This window comes from Streptopelia decaocto (genome assembly GCF_964273445.1).
Source record: "Streptopelia decaocto genome assembly, chromosome: 3".
NCBI classification, from domain to species: Eukaryota; Metazoa; Chordata; class Aves; order Columbiformes; family Columbidae; genus Streptopelia; species Streptopelia decaocto.
In genome coordinates, this window is record NC_138656.1 from 56,795,910 (window position 1) to 56,819,749 (window position 23,840).

The following is a 23,840-nucleotide window of genomic DNA, read 5'->3' on the forward strand; positions in this document are numbered from 1 at the left end:
AACCATAAATTGTTTCCTGCAATCTATGTGCCTAGGAGGCCTGTTAACAACAAGGAGCTCTAGTACTTTTAAAGCCACTGCAGTTGATTTTTCCCTGCATGAAGGACCTGGATCAAGCTAAAGATATTACCTAATGATTACAGCAGGGCACTGGGTTGACCTTTTTTTGAGGAACATGGCAGAAGGAGCGATTGTTGCTGCTGCCCTGGATGGGGGTGAGGCTAAGGCAGAAGGCTGGCTCCCCGCTCCCAGGGCAATCTGACTGGGAGTTTGCTTCAGGGTTTGCATTTCAGGTTGGAGGGGAAGAGATGAGGATGGAACAGAGACTGGAGTATCATTTCTTGGATTAAAAAAAAAAAAAAAATAATCAACCACACACAACGACAACAAAACTGTTCAGCCTCTACATTCCAGTGCTTGTAGGGGGGCATTTTTTAGCTCTTGTAAAATGGAGGAGGAGGGATGTGAGAATAATGATCGTAAGTACCTACTTCATGTTCACAAACTAGAAGATGCATAAAAAGAATCCAAAGTTGTCTCTTAAAACTTTGATGTTTTGTAAAGTTTTTTTTTCTCCTTTTTCTGAGCCGAAACATAGGATTTCTGAGTGCTTCAGCTTGGTAAAACTGACTGCAGTTCTGGCAGAAGGCAAGAAACATGATTATTTTGGTATTTCTCAATAATCTTACTCCCCCCCCCCCCCCATTTCTAATACTACCCTTTAGAGCCACCCCTGTGCATTGCTCAGACCTACAGAAAAGTTCATTTCAAATTGTGGGAAAAAAACCCCTTGTACAGTTAGAAGTAACAGTTAAATTACATTCAGTGAGGTATACATGCGCATGCAGTCCTCACCCAGTTTGCCTTTTTCTCCTATTTAAAGCAGAGGTGATTTTTTTAAATTCAGTTCCCATGGGGGAAAATGTGTGTTAAGTTTGATTAATATGGCCAAATGTGTTGGTTCAGCCCTGACAATTTGTAAATGTGGGCTTTGTTTCCTGTTGAGGTGAAAGTTGTTCGTATTTTTTTCCACGGCAATAACTGGAACCAATCTAAGTATCAGATTCAAATAGAGCTTTGAATATTTTTAATGCAATTGTCAGGTAGCTTCTGTAGCACTAGATACCACTGCCAAATAAATACATATTCCCTTTCTAGTCTCTCCATATATGCTGTTAAGTAAGTATGCCAGTATTTGCTTGTAATTCACTTTAAGAGATTTTTTTTCCTGTTTCGGAGATACAACCAAAATTTTCAAACCTAGGTCAAATTTAAATATGTAATGGCCTCATTTTCAGAGATGTGAAATTAATTGAAAATGTGAGTGCTTATAATTTCTGAAAATTAGGCCAATTATTTCAGTGACTAAATATGAACATAGGTACCCTAATAGTAGGCAACCAAGTTTGAAAAATTTGTAACATTAGCTTTCATATCTCGGAATCAATTCCTTGCTTGTCTGCAGTGATCTCAAGTGCTTAAACATCAGTGAAATTAATTTGTTATGCTGTGTGCACAGGAAAATGTTTGGACATTTTAAAAATAAACAGCTACAAGGGATTTTATCTGACACTTTTAGTATCAGAACAAAAAGCACAAATGTTTTTTATCTTCCACCTTTGCCTATTACAGTCAATTAGTACTTTACCGAACTTAGCACAAGTCTTTCCATGTGTATTTTATCTGTTTTTTTTCTTCTTCCCGTCGTTGTCGGAACAGCAGTAGTCTCTGCCCTCCCCCCTAATCTTCAATTTTCGTTATTAGAGGGTTTTATTGGGGGCGGGTAGAACAGGGGAGCCGAAGCGCTGCGCTCGTTTTTAACTTGGAACATTTGATCTCGCCTGGCGTGTCCTTGTTGGCCCCGGGTTCGCTCTCCGGCCTTTAAGTTTTAATTAATTTCCGTCTCTTTTCACGACGCAGGTAGCGCGGCCCTTACAGAATAGGGTGTCGAAGGCCCCCTCGGGAGGGCGGCGGGGGGGGCAGACACGGCGGCGGTTGCTGCGGGGGGCGGCGGTTTGCTGCGGCGCGAGCCCCTCCCCGCGCGGGCCCCTCGCTGGCCGCACCCCCCCGCTGTCCTCCCCCGCCGCCCGGCCTGCGTGTCAGCGCCGGAGTTAATCATTCAGCGGGACGGGAATTTTATCTGTTTTTATTGGTTGCCAGGGCCGAGGGTTTTTTTTAAAAAAAAGGGGGGGGGAGAGAGAGAGACTGGGGAAAACGCGAGGGAGAGAGGGGAAGGACAACCCCCCTGCTCAGATGTGCTCATCCCCTGCAAAATGTTATCGCTTTGGAAATCTGCCGCCTATTTAAATAATTGGAGCGGCTTGAATTAACCGTTTGCCTTTCGAGAAGCGGTGGGGAAGTAGAAGGGGACGCCCGCGAAGGGGAAACCGTCGAAATCCGCCCCGCAGGACCCCAAAGTGCGAGGACTTAGTTAAGCGGGGCTTTTTCTTTGAATTTTTTTTCTCCCAAATTGGCAGGATTAAAGGGATTTTTGGCAAACGGTGCGAGACAGCCCCTGACAGTTTTGAGGCCTCGCGCAACAGTCGGCTACAAACGTTGAAGAAGAAAAAAAAGCACAAAACACGCCACCAAACCAACAGCCGAGAGCGAGCGGGATTGCGACACCGAGAGCCGCCCTCGGAAAGCGGCCCCAACCGATTCCCGGCAGGCCCCGCGCGGCGCGGCCCGCCCCTCCCCCGCCGCCTCCCGAGGCTCCGCTGCGGCGCCGCCTCTCCTCCCCCCGCCGTTCCCGCTCCCCCTCCCCCGCACGTAGGCGCTTGGAACGGGGAAAGGGGGGGGGGGAGAAAAAAGCCCTTCCAGCCTGACTAGAAAATCAGCCTTGTTTCCTCAGAAACCGCAGCTGCTGCGAGCAGCAAACACGTCAGGCTGGCCCTCCAACACGCACAGATGTGCCTTTGTAAATGCACATAAACGCTGAGGAGGATTGCGTGCTGAGGGCAGGCACCCGCCCCGCCGGGGCCCAGGCAAATGGCAGGCGGCTTCTCCTTGCCCAAGGCCGCCCTCTCTTCTCTCTGGCTTTTAGTGGCCCTTGTTCAATTCCTCAGAGTGGCTTAAAGAGCAGCGAAACCTGGAGGCGGCCTAAATACGGAAACTTGGGAACTCGCGGAGAGGGGCCCGCTCCTCAGCGGCCTGCCTCGCCCTGCCTGCGGGGCTGAGCGCAGGTGGGGGCCCGGGGGTCTGCTGGGCCCTCGGGGCTTCTCTTCCCCCTTTTTTTTTTAGGTGGTGTTTTAAAAGGATAGGCACGAAAGATACTGATCTTTTTCTGAGGAGCCTTGGCAGAGCAGGAGAAACATGGAGAGGGGAGTTTCTGCTGACCTTGGAGAAAGCTTAAAATAAAAAGTTGCATTAAAATTTACTGTAAGGAAGGAGCCTTGTTTATCATGCCCTCCCCGGCCCTAACTCCACCCTCGACTGCTTTTTTTCTCCCGTTTCCATCTCCCTCTTCCCTCCCGTCCTCTTTCCCCACACTCGCTCGCTCTTTTTCAATATAACTTTCAGCCTGGATGAGTTGCAACTCGTTCTGCGTAATTAAAGCGAGTGGCTGATGGTTGAGCAGGGATGGAAAATAAGGCCGGGGGGGGTGTGTGTGGGGAGGAAGCCGGGCGGGAGCGCCGCTGACTGAGGCAGACAAAAACAGGTCTGGTCGCGCGGCGGCGGGGGAGGGGCGGGCGGGCCGCCATTGGCGCGCGGCGGGGCGCGGGCGCAGCTGCGGGCGCGGGGCGGCGGGGCCGCGGCCATTTGTTCCCGGTGCGGGAACGGGCGCCCGAGCGGGGCCTTTCGCCGCTTTTTTTTTTTTGAAGCCACGCACGAAAGAGACTCGCAGAGCGCCTCCCTTCCCCCCCCCCCCCCTTTAACCCACTGTTGTTTACTTCCTTCTCTTAACAATGGCTTTACAGGATTGTTTTACATTATTTTGGTACTTCCTGCAAATCTGACCGTGATGGCTTAATGGTTTACTCGGGAAGATACTTCTTCGCTTTAACAAAATCCGGCATAGCCTGGTCAGCACGAGTTATATACAGAAAGACATAACCTAGTTCAGTGCTTATTTTTGACAGTTTAGTTGTGAGCTGGCCCAACTGACACTTTTTTCATTTTTTTTTTCTTTAAATCCACTTTTCCGGGGTATGGTTTTAAGGGCAGAGCTACAGTTGTCCCTGTAGCTGCAGCAGCCGGTAGTCCGTAATCTGCAGCTTGGGTTGCTCTTCACTCAGCAGATCATTCTGTTTATATTAATAAAAGGCAGCTGGGTATGTGAGCACGTAACTGCTGGGGTTGTCGCCAATGCACAGGGACCGGGTTAGTGCAGGGAGCTGGGCAAGGGAAGAATCGGTACCTGTGTAAACAGCCATGTATACTTTTGTTGCTTTGGTGGAGAAAGACTCTGAACCAGGTTATAAATGTAACAACATTTCAGAAGACAAAAGTTGCACGTTTAAAACTTCAAATGCACGTTATGCATCTAATTAGACTTGAAACTAGGGTCAGTGGTTTTTTAAGCTTGTTTGTTTTTATGGTTAGTAAAAATGAAGGGTTTTATCACTTTGACAGAAGGATTTGGTTCAAGTAGTTCTTGATTTCAGGAAGCCATTGCTTGCTGGTAGGGGAACAAGTTTTCAAATTGAGCTCTACCCAATATACTTTTTTTAAAACCCAGAGCTCTCCTTTTCTTGCCCTCCCCGTGTGCTGTACTTCCCCTCCTCCCCCCAGTGAGTAGGAGGGACAGAAGTTGTGACAGGGCAGGTACTGATTAGCTGCTGTCAGTCTGCACAGATTAACACCTATTTTTAGGTTTTTGAACCTCTTGAGTAATACTAGTTAAATTGGCACAGGTTAATAAGTTGGGGTCCACAGAGCCTCTTAACTGTTCACTGTGAAATTTCAATTAAAGAGACAGTCTCATTTCGTCAAGACGATGGAAAAGGTTTATATTCCAAATGCTTACAGTGTGTGCGTGTGTGTACGCACACAGAACATACATAGGCCTGGAAAACAAAAATTGAAATTAATTACTTTGGGCGTGTTAACACAAACACATGCAAAGTTAGAGAATTTTTGTATAATAGATCAGCAGTGAAATAGGCTCTGAAAGGAAACATTTTCTCCTTTTTTTTTTTTTTTAATAAATGTAGCATGTAAAAAAACACTATCTTTGTTTTTTTTTTTCATGTTTTCTCCCTGTCCTCCCCCCATTATATCATTACACTGTTACACTGACACCCACTGGTAAAAGTTGTTCTGAGATCATGATCGTAAACTGAGCCTGTTGAAGGGACAGCTACTTCTCAGGAACAAAAAAATATAATAAGCACCGAAGAAAAGCTGCTTCTCCTTCCTCCACTGTGGGGGGTGGAGCTGGAAAGCTTTGCAATGTTCTTCTTTTTTATTTTATTTTTTGAATTATTTTTGGAATTAAGTGTGTGGATGCTCCAAACATAAGAAGGGAGGACGCAGTGTTCTTCTCTAAAAACATAGCAACAAAGAAATAACTGCATTAGAAGGAGTTTGTTTCTAGATACTTACATGTTGAGCGACAGACAACAGGGTGACACAGAGGAGAACAGAAGAAAGTAATTAGTATGATAACAACTGCTGTATTTAATGCTATTTCTCAGGTAAAACAACTTGAAGAAAGCCAGAAATAATGGTCGTGCTAGAAATATATTTGTGTGGGGCACTGACCTGATTGTATCAAAGCGGAGATGAATGCCAGTGCTGTGCAAGTCTTGTTTAGTCTTTTTACCATTTAATTCAAAGTTGTCAGTGGTCTTGAAAGCCACTTGTGTTGGAGAAACAAGGCTCATTTTATTGAAATCTACCATGGCACCAAAATCTGGTTTGTGAGAGTGTCGTTCCATAGCCCTGCCTAGCACAAGAACAATGCCATGCAATTACACTGTTTCAGGCTCTGAAATAGGCTTTCTTCCAAAATACCCTCCCCGTGTATTATTAGATGTGTTCCTATTAATGAAGTGATTGATTGAAAATCTTCCTGTGTTTATGCTGTTTGGGCAGCAGTAGCTTGGATTTCCTCTGTCTAGACTAAAATTGTATCCAGTGGAGATGCCTGGGACAGCTGTTTGTAAACTCAGACATAACAAATGGGCTGCAGCAAAACCTGTCCATGACTGCCTTCCTTATAAATACAGTGATATATTGTTTGTTTTAAGGGAAAAGGGGAAGCTTAGTAGAAATATATACAGAAACAAAATGGACTCCACCAAACATAAAGTGTTGAAAAGACCTGCCAGGGCTGCATAGTCCAGAAATTAAAACTCTTGCCTTTCACCTTTGAGACTGTAGTTCAAGTATTTCTTTACATTCTGAGTAAAATGAGCTTAAAGTGAATATAAAAAGCAGTTTCCAGGGTTGCCAGCTTATCGTTCTAATTGGTGTGGATACTGTACTTGGAAAACAGGGTGAGTGCTGGGGTTTAGTTCTTCAGGAAAAGTTGCAAGAAAAATCTTTGCTTGGGTACTTGCTGTATCCTCTTTTAGGCTGACCTGTGCAATACATATGTGCATAAAAAATAAATCTTTACAAAAACAGTCATTGAAGTTGAGGATTTATACAAGGTTCTCGTGCCTCAGCATGTACTGCTGCACTGAATATTACCTTATATGCACACCGTTGTGCAGAAATGCTAAGTTTAGAAAACTGCACGTGGCTGTTAGCAATTGATTTGTTTTGCTGTTTTACTTTGACTAATGTTATAGTAAAAGCATGAATGGGGGGCTTACTTTGAAATTGAGACAGGCTGGAAAAAAATGCTGGCTTGTATCCTGCAATTATCCAGAAGCACCCTTGTAGACCCAGAATAAAACTCACAGAGCAGGCACATAAAGCACAATGAAGAAGCAGAGTTTGCGAGGAGGTGGCGAGTCAATAGCCTGCCACATCCTCTCTTCCTCCTCTCACCCGGAGTGGTGTTCTGTTTGCATGAAGAAACAGCAGCAAACAAATAAGGGGGACTAGGGGGGTGGCAGGGAAAAGTGCATTTGTAGTTCATATTGCAGTATTCAAACAAAATACTAAAAATGCTATAAACAGTTTTATAGTCATTGTTTATGGACTTCAGAGTTTTTAATATTCTAACATGTAACCGAATTCTGAAGCCAAGATTCTGCAATTAATCAGGCTTCTATAAGTGAGCTGCTATTTGCTTGAAGTAACTTGGAGAAGAATTTGGAGTTAAATCTTTTTGTTGTTTATGGGTATAGCAAAACAGTGAAATGCTGAAGTGTTCTGCTAAATTTTACATTGTGCACTTGCTTTGGTGAAAAAAGTACCAATTTGTGTAAGTAGTTCAAGTATTTGAGGAGACCTCACCGTTTGATTCCTGTATGCAGATTGGGACTTTGTTCATTTGAATCATGGAATGTGTGCTTTTGGAGGAGGATGTTTTCAGGGCTTGTGTTCATTTTTCTCTATTAGAGAACTCAGAGTAAAATGAAAAAGAAACAAAACACAAAAACTTTGTCAGTTTATTGAGGCTTTTATTATTATGCACCCTACTAAGGACTGAAGTGACTCTCCTAGGAGAGTTTGTATTTTTGCCTGCCCCATTGAAAGGTTGGATGTAAAGCTGGACTAGATTTGAGAGGTGGTTTTTCCTTCAGTTCTGAGGAATTGTGTTGCTGTTGTGAGCTGGAAGAGTGTGGAGGAGTTATGGCACTGACTGAAGCACTTGTTCTTTCCCAGTGAACTCTTAAATCCTCATACCGGAAGGGTCAAAAACGGGCTAGCTGTGACATCCGAATAATTTTTAAAGCACTTAACACACTCAGTATTTATCAATCTTTGTGCCTCATGGGGAGGCAATGGGGACACAGCCTAAAATAATTCAAGAGAAAAGTTCAGGTCATTAGCAAAAATAATTCAGTTCAGCTGAGTCTTGTGCCACAGATTTACCTTTTCAAGTTACAGTATGAAATACAGAACATTACCCAGGGGATTCCTTCTGCTTGACTATTTGGCAGGTGTGTTGATACTTTGTTGTGGAAACCATCCCTTCCAAATCTGTGCTCTGGAAATGACGATGCCCAGATGATGCCCAAGTGAATTACCCAGACGTTGCCAGTATTAACCACCCCCTGTATTTGCATAGTGCTGATACGGGAGAAGAGGGTGTCAGAAGAAACTGTCTAGTTGAGAAAGAGGGGACCAGGTTCTGAGAGCCTGTTACATCCCTGCCGGCAATTAATTGCCTGCGCCATTTCCCCACGTAATTTACTGTTGCGTAGACCACCGTGGTTCCGTTGTCCATTGTCCATCATATTACACTCCTATGGCAACTATATTAATTTAGCTGAGTGTGCAATATCAGACATGTGTTTAGTATGTTTTAATTATCTTCAGAGAAATATGCTTCAGTCTTTTCTTTAATAAAGGTGGAGGCTTTCCTTGCTTTTAATTGTTGCACATCTCTTTTCTGATCTGTTCCTTTTTTTTTTTTTTCCCTTTTTTTCTGTTGGAGATAAAGAGGGTTGTTCTTGTGTTAACCAGTTTTCTCAAAATCATGCTGCAGAAAGTCCCACCTCACCAGTCGTGTGAGGGCAGGTGAAGAGGAGGAGGAGCATAGGTATAATGAAGAATTGGTTTCTTCTGCTGGCTCAGAACTACGTTGTGAGCAAGTAAAACCATATACAGTCTATGAAAAATAAGAACATGAGCTGTATGTAGGGTAGGTCCTCTGGTGAAAAATTTTGCCTGTGTGTGACTTTTTTGCTTATTCGTGTTTTAATCTCAAAAAGTACCACTTCTTTCAGGTAAAGCAAAAGGAAAAATGAAGCAATCCTTGTAGGGCAGGAGTTGAAAGTACTCTGGAGATTGTGCTAAATTACAAAAAGGTGTTCAGAAAGGTGTTCTTCTTTTCCCTGTTACTTTAGAGATTCAGGTATGTTGTGAAAGTTACCCATTCCATTAAAAGCAGGAATAGAGAATGCAATTTATGATTGGAATTGGTTGTGAGACACAGTAAAGGTTTTGAAGTTAAAGCCATGTTTCTGAAACAGGCTGCTCTTGACATTGTGTGCTTGCCTTGCCTAAAAAAAAAAATCTTTTTAACCCGCATACCTAAAATACTGTCTAAGGTGCAGGAAGCTTTTTCTCCTGAGCACAATAGGAATATGTTGAATCTTTTGGAAACAGTTTCTGTTTTTCAAACACCTTTTCTTTTTCAGCATAGATAATTAACGCCGCCTTCACAGTGCTTGGTGCCCTTGATACATCTGTTACCTTTGACAGATCCTTTCTGTTTGCCACCTCTTCCTAACATGCTTGCAATATTTTCAGCACAAAATAGCTTAGTATCTTTGATGTTGGTTGTATGCGGGCTCAATTAAATGAGAAAGCTGCTGACAGAATGGTGTGGAGTTGAAACTCGAAGCTTTGTTTCTGTAAAGATTTTGTCCTTGGTCACTTCATTTTTTGCTGTGGATTGTTTGACTTCTTTTAGGCAAGATTGTTAAGGTAAGAAGTGCAGTTTTAGCTAAGACTGTGTTTATTGTCACGTCTACAGGTGGTATGTGCAGTAATTATATTGAGAGGGAGCAGGGAGGGTACTCTGTAGCTGCGGCCTTAAACAGAAAAAACCCTCCCTGCTGGTGAGGGCAGCTTTAAAACATGCTTTTCTGGAACTTTCTGGAATATTTGAAAGCATTATGGCACTGCAGATGTTCGGTACCACCCCCTAGTTGCTGGTGGATGGCATATTCTATTTAGAATTTTGTCTGAAAAGGGCTGTTGGGGGTGTTCAGGTGGCCCCTTGGGTGCTGAGCTGTGGCAGTGGGAACCTCCAGCACTGCAGGTAGAGGGCAGAAACATTTTAACCTTTTCTGGCGTGTGGTCGCCCACAGAGGTGGCTGCTGTAGAGACACTTTGCAGTGGGCTTCAGTAGACGAGGTTTAATGATTCCCAGTTTTGGAAGTGCAGAATGAAAATGAGATCGCGGTGTTGGAATAAGAGAGTGAGAAATACAAATGGGTTAGAGAAGGGGCAGACACAATACCTAAATAAAAGGCTCACTGATGGCAGTAACTGTTACTGCTTATGTCATGTGGTATGATGACAGTTTTTCAGGTTTTCCCATATATTAGAATGTGTGAGGATGAAAGGCTGGAGTTTTGTTTTTATAATATCTACCACTGTTTTCTTAAGGGAAATTAAATAGAGACTGCTCTGAGATTTCTGTCTAAGTACAACAGTCATTTTGATCTCTACATTGTCAAACAAATAAATATCGAAAGCTAATTTGCAGTGCAGTTACTCTGTTTCACGCAGCGTTCTGGTATGAAAGAACTAACTATGTTACACATCTTTGCATATATATATATGAAAAACAGCATGACAGAAAGATACAAAAGAATTTGTCTGCGTATTTGCAGAGGGAAAACATGTGCATGTGTATGTGTGTATTTATATCCTACCTGTTTCATCTCCTCGTGATAGTAGCAGATGAGCATGTTACTGTCAATAATTTGCTGCTGGTTAACTGTTTATATGGTATCTGAGGAGAAATAAGTTACAGCAGAATTGTAAGGGACAGGATTGTGCTCACAGACTGGTCTCAAAGGTTCCCCTGCAGTGAGCGTGCCCTGGGCAGAGATGTACACAGTCTCAAATGTCAGTTTATCTGAGATATGTAATGGTTGTTTCCTGGTGCAGACCTAAATATGTTTGTACTTTTCGGTCTTTTTGAGGTTACAGGAATTGCCTCCCAATTTTTTCTCCCAAGTTACATCTAATATATGTAATTCTTTTGTAAGTATTACGTCTCACAAGGCTGATGGTAATTGCTTTTAGTTAGCTAATATCTAGAGTCTAATTTTTTTTGCTTCTTAGGGATTGGCCTTGATCCCAGGATTCTGCAAAATATTTGCAATGGGAGACTAAACCAGCAGGCTAGTCAATAGCATGTTCAAGAATGTGTGATGGGCACAATGTTGAAGATGAGAATGATTTTTTTTGGTCATTGTAAATCAGCTTCCCCCAAAATACGGACATTTAAGAAACAGTTTAAAAATATGAACAAGACAGATCTGCTCTACTAAACAGCTTTTAAGAACGTGAGGCATTGTTGTGTTTTATCTCGAACACCGGCTGACCAAGTACAGAGCTGCCTCAGCGAGCTGTGTCCTTGAGCCACTGTGTTGTCTGTACATGCTAATAAGGAGAATGAGGAGAATTAATAAGCAATTCAAGCTGCAGCATAGTTTCTTGAAACATCTTTTCAAACCATTTTAACACAAAAGTAGCACACAGAGTTATTCTGTCTTTTAAAGAGAGATCGTTTTGTTACTTAATTTGTATTTTTGGAGGTAAAAATTGTGGCTTCAAAATTTAGAACACTGATCTTTATTATTGCTAGACCTGGTGAGCTACAAGATAAATGACTGATACCACAAAGAACAAACAAATTAAAGGGAAAGTCTAAGAAAAAGTGGATGCCAGATTTAGTAAATAATTGTCCTGAACTGGGTCACATTGTATCCAGTTTTTACATAGGTCAGGCTTTGAGGAGGTGGCATTTATAATACTTAACCAAAAGGCCTTGAGTATGTAGTCTGAACGAACTTTGTATAGCAAGTGAGGAAATCTCAGCTGATCTGTCCTTAATTCACGAGATATATACCATGTGACTGCCATGCCTTTATTCCAGGCATAGATTCAGGGTCATAACAAAGGCGTGTCTTTGATGTGTTTGTTCAAAGATTGCCCATGGAACATGCCTGGTCCTCGTTTGCTACAGACCTGAAACCTAGCCTGAAGTACACGCATGATTGCCATTAAAAAATAAAACTGGTGGCAGGTAGCAGACAATAAGTGGAAGGGAGGGCTGTCGCAGTTACCAAAGTTTATTCCTGCAGTACTGCATGCATTAAAAGCTGTGTGTGCCTTCAGTAAGTCCTCGAAGAATTGCCAGAAACTTGTGTGGGTCATTTAGATTTGTCCCTGCTCCAAAGAGAAGAACCATCTTCTACAGTTGCTGAATACTCAATTACTTTAAAAGGAAGGCAAAGAGAGGATATAGTGCAGCTAGTTAGGCTGGATTTTGTGAAGATATGAATGACTATAGCCATATTCAATCTTTGAAAGAAACTTCCTAAGGACTTTGAGAAATGAAAACTGGATTAACTTCTTGTCACCTTTGTTTAAAAAAGATGGGTTCAGAACTGGTGGTGTGTGGTTGGGTGGGCTGAAGGAAAAACCTTAAAAGCTGAGAATCTGCACTAGAAAGGTTTGTGAGGGTATACCTGCGTCAAACACTACAGCATCCTCCGTGTTTCACGCTGTCCAGGGTATTTTCTATAGACAGCTCAGCAAGCTTGTTGTGCAGAAATAGTAGTTGGAGTTGCATTTGCATTGCTCTGCACCAGGACAAATGCATCCAACTTTTAAGTTGTTGGGGGTACAGAGCCTCCCCCAACCTGCCATGAGCTCCTGTGTAAGTCAGAGAACAAACCATGGGTACAAGAGCCAAGTTTGGTTAGGAACTGGGCAGTGTGATGCAGTTTATCTTATCATGATTGAGCAAGTGCACCCCAACAGCGAGAGGTAATTTGACAGTAATTCACTGAAGCACCTGTATTTCCTCATTCTTTTGGGATTTTGTTATCACAGGGAAGAGAGTCGTTTCTGATCTGATTGATCTTTACCAAACAGAGAAAACCAAAGGACTACAAAATGCAAGTATTAACATATACATTTATTTTGTTTTGAGCATATTTTAAAAGTGCCAGAGGCATGCCTTTTTAGCAAGCAGGCAGTTGGCAAAAGCCCTCTAGGTATCAGAGAAGCCCCATGCTGTAATTTTCCTAGAATAATAATGTCAAATAAATGACAATAGAAAGCCTATAAAATTTGCAGCCAGCTGGGCAAATTCTCGTGTGTGACCCATGGAAACCGTAAGTGCCTGCGCAGAATATTTTGTCTGGATCAGAGCTGCTCCAGGCTGCTGCGTTCCTTGCCAGAGTAGCTGTCACCCCCTCACCTGCCAGCTGCAAAGAGCGGCTCTATTAGATGAACTCTGAGGAGCTCCGACCCCCATCTGAGAGCAGCGTTAAGTGTGTGTTGTATTGGGAGTTTTTGCCTGGGTAGTTAAACATAGATCGATGATCCTTTTCAGCATTAATTTTAACAGGATGTTATATGGAAATCCACATGCATCAGAAATTATTTTTAGTACTTGTTTTCAGATTCCCCCCAAAAAAGATGGAGAGTGGTTCTGTGACCCGTGTCTTTTTTGAGTTAATTATTTTGTCCTTGCATACTTACTGCCTCATATTCTGTTGTTTGGATAACAGTCTGGGTACTAAGCACAGCTGTAATTTCTCTTGTTAACGGTATTCCACTTCCTGTGGCGCTTGCTCAGTTCCAGCTAATCCTATCTCAAACAAAGTCTTGATGAGACAACAAGGAGCTGGACTGAGCTGAGGACCAGATCCGTGCCAAGTATGGCTTTGGAGAAGACTAAATTATCAGAGTTCCTTGTCTCATCTGATCACTAGGTTGTACAACTCTGTTCCAAAAACGTATTGTTCAGCATTGCTTGTTAAGGTTTTGATCTGTGTTTAAGTATTTTATAATCTGGGCTGTCAGGGTATCTCTTTAAACAAGGAGTGATTGAATGGGATAATAATTCTTCACCATGAGGGTGGTGAGACCCTGGAAGAGGCTGCCCAGAGAAGCTGTGGATGCCCCATCCCTGGAAGTGTTCAAGGTCAGGCTGGGTTGGGTTTTGAACAACCTGGTCTAGTGGAAGATGTCCCTGCCCATGGCAGGGGGATTGGACTAGATGATGTTTAAGGTCCTTTCCTACCCAAACCATTCTGTGATTCAACTCATTGTCTTTTTGACAGGTAGGTTAAAATGGCTGGGGAGCCCACAGGTTTTCTTGGTGCTGCCCCTGCCGGACACACTTGCTCCAGCCGTGGGATTTGCGTCTCCTGTAATAGATCTGCAGTGTGTGGTTAATACACACTCTCTCTAGAATACTACTTCATCGTTTACCCCTTACCACTTACAGTAGCCTTCTAGCCCAAGATACTGTAGTGTGGTTTGAGTTTGTTTATTAGAAGCAGAAAGGCTTTTTGATTCTTTAGATAAACTGGAAAAACCACCAATGAACAGTGATTAAAAGTTGCTTTTACATAGAAACAAAAAACAGGGCAAACAGCCCCATTCAGCTACAACACTGTACTGTGGGAAGTGGGTTGAAGTGGAGATGGAGAGGGGCATTCAGCAAAGATTCAGAGCAGTGCCCAGGGCAGAGCTACTGTACCTTGCTACAGATAGATAGACACAAAATCAACAGCACTGAACTTGAGAACCAAGTCGGCTTTTTTTTAATAATGCAGTGATTTTTTCACTGTAAAATAAAATCACCCCCTTTGCCCAATATAATATATTTACATATGTACAGTCAGACAACTGAAATAGGAAATGTGTAAGTGCCACAAATAAGTATATAATGAGGAGTTCTTAATTAATGTCTGATTATCTTGAAGTAATAATGAATCTCTTGCACATTTTTTTTGTTTATTGGAATGGAAATGATATGTTTTAAAGATGATTAAGAGAAATGTGGTGCTTGCCTAATACATGGGTGCTGATTGAAGTACACTCTCATTCCCACTAGAGGGGGGTCCGCTCAGCCTAGGTTGTAATGCATTTAAGCTTGTTTTTGTTTTGTTTTTTGAAACTCAGCATGAGGAAAACGTCACCTTGTCCCACATCTTGTTTCAGTACTTCATATTGTGTATCTTATGGTGTCAGCAGCTACTTGTCTCTTACTGATCTTAACTGCCTTTTATGCAGAGAATGGTCTAACACACTAGTACACTGGTAAACACAGTAGTAACAAAAAAAACAGAGGATGTTTTATTGCATCATCTGCAAAGTGGGGACGAGTATTTATCACAGAAATGGTGTGATCCCTCTTGGAAAAACAGAATTGGCATTATTAGACCTGATCAATAGCATTTTTTATTAGAATTATTACCTACACCAGTAACTGCATTCCAAACCGTTTTTATTGTTTCTGCAAGCCTTGAGTTTCTAAGCATAAAAGAAGATATTTTTATATGTGAAAGAGACTAACAGTAAGTTATAATACATCAGCTTAAACTTCTGCTTTACTCTTTGATGTCACAGTTTGTTCCTCTTCTCAGTTTCTCAGTGAAAAGGAGGAGGATTGAGCTTTGCCAAGGTGCTGGTCATTGTGCCGTGTTAATTCATGTGTTTTGAAACTATGGCAGTCGCAGGCAGGCTCTTGGCCCTGAGCGAGAGCTTAATTACCACAACCCATTGTGTTTGCAATGCCACTGTGCTCTGCAGCGAAGGTCCCTGCGTGGTGAGGTGGCCTCTGCAGGTGAGACAGAGCTTGGAGCCCAAACAGAGGATGCTCTGCCTGGCCCGTGTGAGTCTGTGCAGGAGTTTGTGCCACCCGCCATGTGCTCCTGCAGCTGGGAGCCTTGTGGAAGCCCAGGGCAGAGGACAGGAGGCTCTGGACAGGCTTGTCGTGGCCATCAGCCCAACTGGGCTGTATCTGGAAGGAGAGGAGGAGGAAGAGGAAGGGACATCAGGCAAGGGAGGCAGGGTGGGCTGGGGCTGGCAGGGAGTCAGCAGCCCCTCTGGGTTCAAGGAGGGAGTCAGAGAAGAACCCGGTGACACAGAGGAGGCTCCAGTTTTGCTGATGGATCTCCACAAGAGAAGTGCAGCAGAGTAATAAGCATTAACAACCCAGGAGGTAGCATCTAGAGTATGTGACTGGCACAATACTGGACAGAGAAAACTGAGTAAGTTTTGAACCAGATTGTTCAAGTTTTGGGGGCTGTCTAGGTCCGATAGCCGGATGTTGTACCAAAACAGTAAGCCTAGTGAAAATGAGCGCGCACAGTTTAACTGGGTACCACATTAACCCTAACCAGACTGCTTCTGATATTGGAATGACTTTTTTCAGAAGCCACTCAACATCTGAGTAGAGCACTGTATTGTGACAGGCAGTCATACTGTTATTTGCAATCCAGTGGCTGATTATTCTCTTTTTGGCCCTGGGCAAGTCACTTAACCCTCTGTCTGTTTCTTCATCTGTAAAATATATTATGGATATTTATCAGTCTCACCAGGACTGATTGTTTAATATTTATAAAGTGCCTAAAGGATTAGAAGCTTAATATTAGTAGCTAATACATATCATTTTAGATTGATTTTATTTACTTGGATTTTTTTTTCCTACCTCCTATTGAATGAGATGCTATTTTGTAGACTCTTACTGCCATTCCTAATCAGCTGGACAGGTAACAATTGGGTAACTTCAGATTCATTTTCTTCTTTTATTCCTAGTTCCTATAAATGCTTTATCTCCTTAGCCTTTTTTTTTCCCCCTTTTTTAATTTAGAGATGAAGAGATACCATATGTTACTAGATCATGACATAAATATATTTAAGTGCTGCCATCATTGTTAGTTTATCAGCCTCTCCATTATAAACCCCCTTATTCAGGGGTTTATAACTCTGGCATTATAACGTGCTTCAGGCTGAAACTTGACATTCATTTTTTTTCCCTCTTGATTTGCTTTAAATCCTTCACTCTTCTTAAGTTAAACTGGAGATTAGATACATTAGTTATAGTTATACTAGTTGTATAAATTACAGTGCAGCAGTAGGCATTTTAAATAGGATGTAAATCAGAGAAATAGAGAATTTCCTAGTTGTTAAACTGTGAGCCTGGGAGTAGAAATCTGGGATTCTTTTGCTGAGCGTGTCCCTGGCTTGGCACATGACTAGTAAGAAACTATTTAACCTCTTTCTGCATCACTCTTCCATCTGTATATTGGGATGATGACATTTCCTACTTCACTGGTGTACTGGGAAGCTTAATTAATTAAAATGCAGAAAAGCACTGAGATTCTCATGTGAAAGGTGCTGAAGTGTGAAGTATTTGTAAGGAGCCTAATGAAAAATCAGTGTGCCTGCTTTTCTGCGTCTCTTGCCTGTTGTTTCGGGTTAGTGCATCTCAGCCCCTAGAGCTGTGTGGTGCGTGGCAGCCAGCAAGGAGTTTGATTTGGAGCAGCACTGGATGACCCAGCAGCTTGCTTTTCTCCAGCTTTCAAACATTCGCTGTATTTTGCAGCTGACTAGTCTCAACCTTTGCCTGCGGAGTTTGTGTTCCCCAAATTCTACAGTTTTCAAAGACTTTGCCATGCTCAAGACAGGGCAGGAGCCTGCAAGCGAGACCTCTGCTGCAGAGTTTCCCATTAGTGCTGTTCCAACTTGATGCTGGTGCAGGAGCACCCAGCCTGGTTAGAAGATGATGGGAGGGGAAGAGTTCAGAAATTTTCAGCCTTTTTTTTACAGGGAGTTATCATGGTAGATGATTCTGCTTGTGCTCAGGCAGCTTTTTGGTGTAGCCAGGACATCATATGGAGAACAGCGTTCCAGCTGATGTACAGTAAAATTTGGGACACTGACAGATAATCTTTCCATCGTTTAGGTTGAGAAACCTTGTTTGTGTTGTGAGGCATGCTTTCTGAGTTTCCTCTCTCAAGGTTTTCTGTTGTCAGCTGTTGGTTCCGCGTGTCCGGTCGTATGTAGGTTTCCGAGGGCTGACCCAGCCTGGCCTCTCTCCATGCAGATCTCTTCTTTGCCTGGACTGTGGTGCTGTGCTCAGGAGAGAGAGGTTCTTGGTAGTGGCTAAATTTGAAATTATCTTTCTCCTTATGATTTCAGGTTGAAGTCTTGGCCTCCGAGGATGCTACATTTGGACACAAGGTGTGTAGTTTGATGCAGTTTTGTTCTGTAGGTCCCATCAACTTAAATTGTTGGACGTGATGTCACAGAAGATGACAATTTTCAACCTGAGAATTGAGGATCCTGTGACTTACATCCACTGATTCAGAAACTTTCCCTAATGGTAATCTGAGAACAACACGCAGGCTCTCTCCATCCTTTTTATTTGGTATAAAACCTGTGAACAAATTTTACTTGAGGAAGCCCATGTGGAAACATGGGATGTCAGCTTTGTAGTAACTTTTAAGATTGGAGTTGCCCAAGTGCCGGATTTGTTCTTGTTCCATTGATTTGCAGCTCAAAAATTGTAGTTGTTATCCGCTTTGTAGTCTGTTGAGTAAGCCCCTTTGTTCATGTTCCTTTTTCACAGTGCATCTTGAGTAGAATGTTGTACATTGAACAGCTGCATCACCCTGTGTTCAATTGTAGCTCAGTGTATAGCAGGCAGTACGCGTGTTGGAGAGGCCAGTGTAGATCTGCTCTGTTGCTCGGATAGGCTGTATCCAAACTCTTGCTTGAGTTTCTTTGGTTGGTGAGCATTATGGTGGCGACCACAGTTTTAATTGAGCGCTAATAGCAGATGATTCTAAGCAGGGCATATTGTGTGTAGGCTATATCTATTTAGCTAGGAAGAGAGTGGATGGGGAGGGAAAGCAGAAGATAGTAGGAGCAGTAGGCTAAATCATGACAGTGAAGAATTTCCTGCTGCTGAAGGCCCACATGCTGTGATACTACTGCAGGTGAGAAAATAGCAGTGCTATTACTATCAAGGTAAAAAAAAAAAAAATCAAGAAAAGATGAAATAAGTTATCCGAGTTTGTACAGAATGCCATAAACAAAACTAACCCACAGGAGAGAAAATTTTAAAAAGCTTTAAAAGCACCTAAACATTCATAGAATATGAATGATGCCAGAAATTACATTGTGTCCGTATTGTACATTTTTGTGTTGATATGTGATAAAGTGATTTAAATAAATTATTAAAAAACAGAGCTACTCCAGTATTATTTGAAGCATTGTTTGTTTGTTTTGGGGGTTTTTGTTTTGTTTTGTTTGTTTGTTTTTTTATTCAATACCCAGCATGCATACAGAATATTTATTGAATATTTAATAAACCTGGAGGGTCAGTTCTTGTGAACTCATCTCCATAATCTTTCAGACTACTGAAGATTATTGTAGCCAGTTGCTCTTAGAACTAAAACACTGTGGAGGACGCTGCTTCTTTTTTTTCATGGCTGGACTTGCAGGGTGGTTTTCAGTCTTGGAATCATCTTGATGGACGTGCTTTGAAACTCCTTTTTATTACCTAAAGTTTTAAGAATTTGCTATTGCTAAGCTTCAGTTTTACAAAACCAAATCGGTACGGCTGCCAGCTCTTAATGGCGTGCTCCAGAGTTCCAAGCAACTTTTCTGTAAGATTCTGCTTCAGAACCAACAGGTCTTTTTACTTTCTTAAAATAGTAGCTTTACATTATATAGTGAACTATGTATGTCTGGGAATGTCGTGTACTTTTTATCCATCGAGAAGAAAGGCACATGTATCATCCCGAATTTGTTAATCTCGGAATTTATCTTAGCTGTCTATTTAGGCATGCTGTGAAAGCACTTTCTTTCCTCCTCTACCTTAAGAAATGCTTCCTCTACTGTCTGTCTCAATGACAAATAAATGTTAGTGTCTCTGTTATATTAACAAATCAGCTGGTATGCCCACAGAGAATACACATAAGCACAATTTTTTAAATTAAAAAAAAATCTATATAAAATTTTATAAATTAGAAAACATGTTTGTATGGCAAATACCAGATAGCATAGTTGAGGAGGATATAAGGTTAGCGTTTGCACAACGTAATGCTTTCCTTGATACTAGTTTTTAGCCTGAATTTTCCTCCAGGTCTGTTGGAGACTCTACGGTTTTGAGTGTGGCATATGCCTCAGCTTGAAAGGTACTAGGACCCCTCTGTATGCACAAGCAGAAGCATTATTTGCTGCAGAGGGTGCTCTTCTTTTGACTGTATCCATTCCACCTGTCCTTAGACACCCCTTAGTTTAAGGCTTGGTGACAGGTCGTGTTGCCTGTGGATACTAGAATACTGTGGGATTTGGTTTTGTTTTGTTTTTAATATTTCTAGACTGCTGAAAGAGCTTATAGTGTTATCTGTTAGTCTTAAATTCTGCATTATTTTAATCTCAGGGTAAATATGCATACTGGCAGCAAATGGGGCTGTTTCCCAGGAAAATGTGCTGAATGAGACGACAGAACATTGTTCAGATTCACTGTAGTTATCGTCGGTGAAGTGAAAACCTGGCTGATGTATCTGCCCCTTGAATAGCTGAGTCTTTGATGCTGATGATAAGCGCATGTATAAATCAGGTACAGGATGCTTTTGATGCAAGATATGCACATTGATTTCAACAAAATAATTCTTATTTTAGAAAATAAAATTAAAAGCTATTGTTTCACACTATCAAAATACCCAGGGAAGAGGCACTTTGAAGTGCCAAATCTTATCTTTACTCTGTATGCACAGAACAGGTGCAAATTGCAAAGCATTAGCAATAGTCCTTCAAAATGTTCTGTCCACATCACCTTTTTAATAAGAGTCTTCCCAAAACAAAGGTAAAATATAAAGCATTTATTGGAGTAAAAATTGTATTTTTAATATGAACATTTTTTTCGTTTTGTGCATATGTGAGACCAGTACTCCTTAATGGGCCATGAAAGTGTAAGCAGTTTTTCAGTTTAAGTTAAAGTTGTTTTTTGATAAGTATAAAGACACCCAGATTTGACAGCATGGCTGTCTGAACCCTTCCTTTGGTTGCATAGTAGGAAGCAAAACCATTCAGCTTCCTTTGCAACTAATTTTAGGTAAAGGGGAAGCTGTTAGGGTGCTGTAGCAGCTTTTTTGAAGATGGTACACGTAGTGTTCAGTTTAATTTACACATGCATCTCTGTGTGTGTTTGTGTTCACGTTTGTTTCTTAAAGAAAAGAGAAAACCAAAATATCCGGCTTTCCACTGATCCTTCTGTTTCAATATTCAGAAGGGTTGTGATATGTGTGTGGTTGTGTATAGAGAGATGTCAGGGAAATGACCACCTTGTGAATCAGAACAGCTGATAGATGATCTGAGACAGACTCAACACCACTTATACCTGGTTCCTTCAGATTCTGCTGAGGACAAACCTACACATCTAATAAGTAAGTTTCCTCAAAACCGTAGGGGCCAAGAAACTGACATAGAATCTAAGAGTGAATTGATAGAGCAGTATCTGCCCAAGTCTGCAGTCAACACACAGAAATGTTTTTAGAAGTTGGAAGCTCCTTCAGTCCCGTTAATCTTATTGAAGCCTAATAATGACATGTAAAATACTATCAGTACCAATTTATTCTAAGTTCGTTTTAGCTGAAATAGGAAGATACATTTTAGCATATGGGATCAGTGTTCCCAGATGGTAGAGAAAATGAAGAGGGATGCAAAGATGTGAAAGAGAGAGAGAAAAAAAAAAGAATAAGGTGTGCAGAACTGAAATAAAAGGTTAAAAGGTTTAACCATTCTGAGTGATGCTGATTTAAACACTATAAAGCAATGAACAAATAAAAATAACAGTGCCTGAGTTTTTTTAAATCCTCCTAAGAGATTCAGATGCTCAATTTCCATTAGAACATTTTAATCCCTGAGGTCGAATTGAAAATCTTAGTCTGAAAGGTTGATTATTATATAAAGATTTAACCCACATTTTATGGTTGCAGGAGCCGCATATTGACATCAGTTGGAATTACGGTGTTGAACGCAGTAGCACATATTCCAGACAGGTTACAAATGGTGTCTGGCCCTATCTAGAGAAGGAGCTGCTTGACTTTTCGAATATTTGTGCTCCTTTTACTCTCCTCTCCTTTCCCTCCCTTTCCCAAAGGCTTTTACTGTCAGCACCTCCCTGACCCAAATATCGCAGGCTGGAAGAGGCTGGGCTCAGCCTAAGCAGGGTGAGATCACCTCGGCCACGTGTCTCAACCTGCCTGCGGACGTGCCAAGTGCCTTCAGCCCTGTGCGCAGGGACGGCCGCCGAGCCGCCTACCGCAGCTAATGCCGAGCTGCCGTGATTCCGGCTCAGGGCAGCATTAATATAAATAAGTTTGTTAATGGCAGTCCAGCAGCTACATGTCAGAAGGCTCACAACTTTGTGCAACAGGAAAAGAGACACTTATGTTCCCACAGTGGGGGAGCTCCACCGAGAACAGGACTCTCTTATTTGGTAGTGAGCTTTAATCCTTCCATTGTGTGCCGTTTTAAGCTGTGTTGTGATGTAATTGGCTTAATCATTACTATTATGTTGCTTTGCACAAGTTAAGATTGTAATTTGACATATGGAAATAAATGGCAACTGGATTAGTGATTTGCAGGTGTCATTTAAAAACGGGGCAGGGAAGAAAGCCTTTCATATTTTGCAAGCGGCGTGTTTGCTAATGTACAGAGGCAGAATTAACTACGCCACTGCATCTCGGGCTGTCTTGAAGTAGGAGCGAGCTTCACCTGTTTGTTTCTGGGACTGTACTGCTGGGGCTGAGGAAAGAGAATCTGAGTCCCAATGGATGTGTTCAGTTTAGGAGTGATTTTACATTTCCTTTGCAGAAGACAAATACAGGAGAAAAGCTTTTCTCTTTGATCGAGACATGAGCATAATGGAGACACAGCTCTATTAAAGAAGTGCAGCAAGGGTGGCATTTCTGATGGGGCTGAGTCTGCGTGGTGGAGCTTTCAGTATTGTTCGTGGAACTGGCTGTATTTTTGTTCTGTGACACAGCATAAAGTGATGACCTCAACTCCATAATTTATTAACTCTGGGAGTTATTGAGAGACTCTGTTCCTAAGTTCTTTTTAAAGTGTGTGCTGCTGAGATGCATTTTTTTAATGCTTTTTCTCTGATACAGGATACATGGGTTTAAAAATCAAATGTGCTTAGGACTAATATACCTTTTTTCCTCTCAATCATGCTACTTTTACTTGAGTTTATTAAGAGGATTTTTTGTTTGTTGTTGTTGTTTGTTTATTTCTTCACCTTGCAAACACTGCTTTATTGCAACCCTCAGCACATCACGGTGCATCTTCTGTAGCCCATGCATTTTCACGGTTCCAGATACCAGAAGATCAGATCCTGAGGGGAAATTCAACTACACGCTGTAGCTACGTGTCAGCTTCCCGGTTTGAAGCACAGGACATCAGGGTGGCTGACTGTGAGTTATGACTCTGCAAATCTGGAAAGAAACTGTTGTTCTAGTGGTATCCTTAACACAGAAGGCTTGAGCTACAAGATGGAGTAGAGATGCCATTTGAGAAGATCAAGAAAACTTGTTCTCAATATATTTTATTTATTTATTTATTTATTTTAAAATTTGTATTAGCTTGCTTGCAACAAAGTAATACTTACTTCTGGGAAAGAAGGAGAAGAGAAGACACGAAAAGAAAAAGTAGGCATTCAAAATTGTTTTCTTTTAATGCACGCCTTGTTTAAGACGGCTTTCTTTTGTTGAAGACTCTAAGCAGCCTCTGCTTCTGCCATCTGGTGGCTGCTAATAAAAGTTACATCTTCAAAGCCAAATTAAATTGTTTTAAAACCAATTAATGCTTTTCAGAAGAGGATGTTTTCAAGAGTCTGAATTATCTCTGTCTTGATATGTTGACACTTGGAGTGTCTGTGTGTGTACTTGGTTTATGGGAAGATACAGAGAAATGAGTCATAATTTACATCTGTCTGTGCACTGTTGACTTAGGTAGGATTCTGGGGGTAGTAAATAAGTTTTTGGATTTGTTTCAGCTTAAAAAAAATAGATATTCATATTAGCCTCCAGTAACTTCTGTTTTGCTACTCAGAGCAGAGTTAGGATTACACATTTCCCCCCCGCTTTTTTTTTTTTTTTTCTTGTGTTCTGTGTGGAGTTGTTTTACCTGAGGTGTTCAGATAACTAAAAGGATTTTCCAGCTTGCTTTCTTTGAGTAATTTTTAAAGCTGCTGTGTTTTAGGATTGCTGAAG

At 41.8% G+C, this 23,840-nt stretch overlaps 1 protein-coding gene across 7 annotated transcripts in view; it reads left to right on the top strand.

Annotated features, from left to right (window-relative positions):
• Positions 1-23,840, top strand: part of ARID1B (AT-rich interaction domain 1B) — a 330,843-nt gene that overhangs the window by 168,493 nt on the left and 138,510 nt on the right. For 4 of the 7 annotated variants that reach the window (XM_082048491.1, XM_082048493.1, XM_082048495.1 and 1 more), the window contains exon 5: positions 17,752-17,793. The exons of the other annotated variants lie outside the window; for them this stretch is intronic. In XM_082048491.1, coding sequence (XP_081904617.1) covers positions 17,752-17,793 — 42 coding nt within the window. The remainder of the gene's footprint in view (positions 1-17,751; positions 17,794-23,840) is intronic. 7 annotated transcript variants of the gene reach the window in all.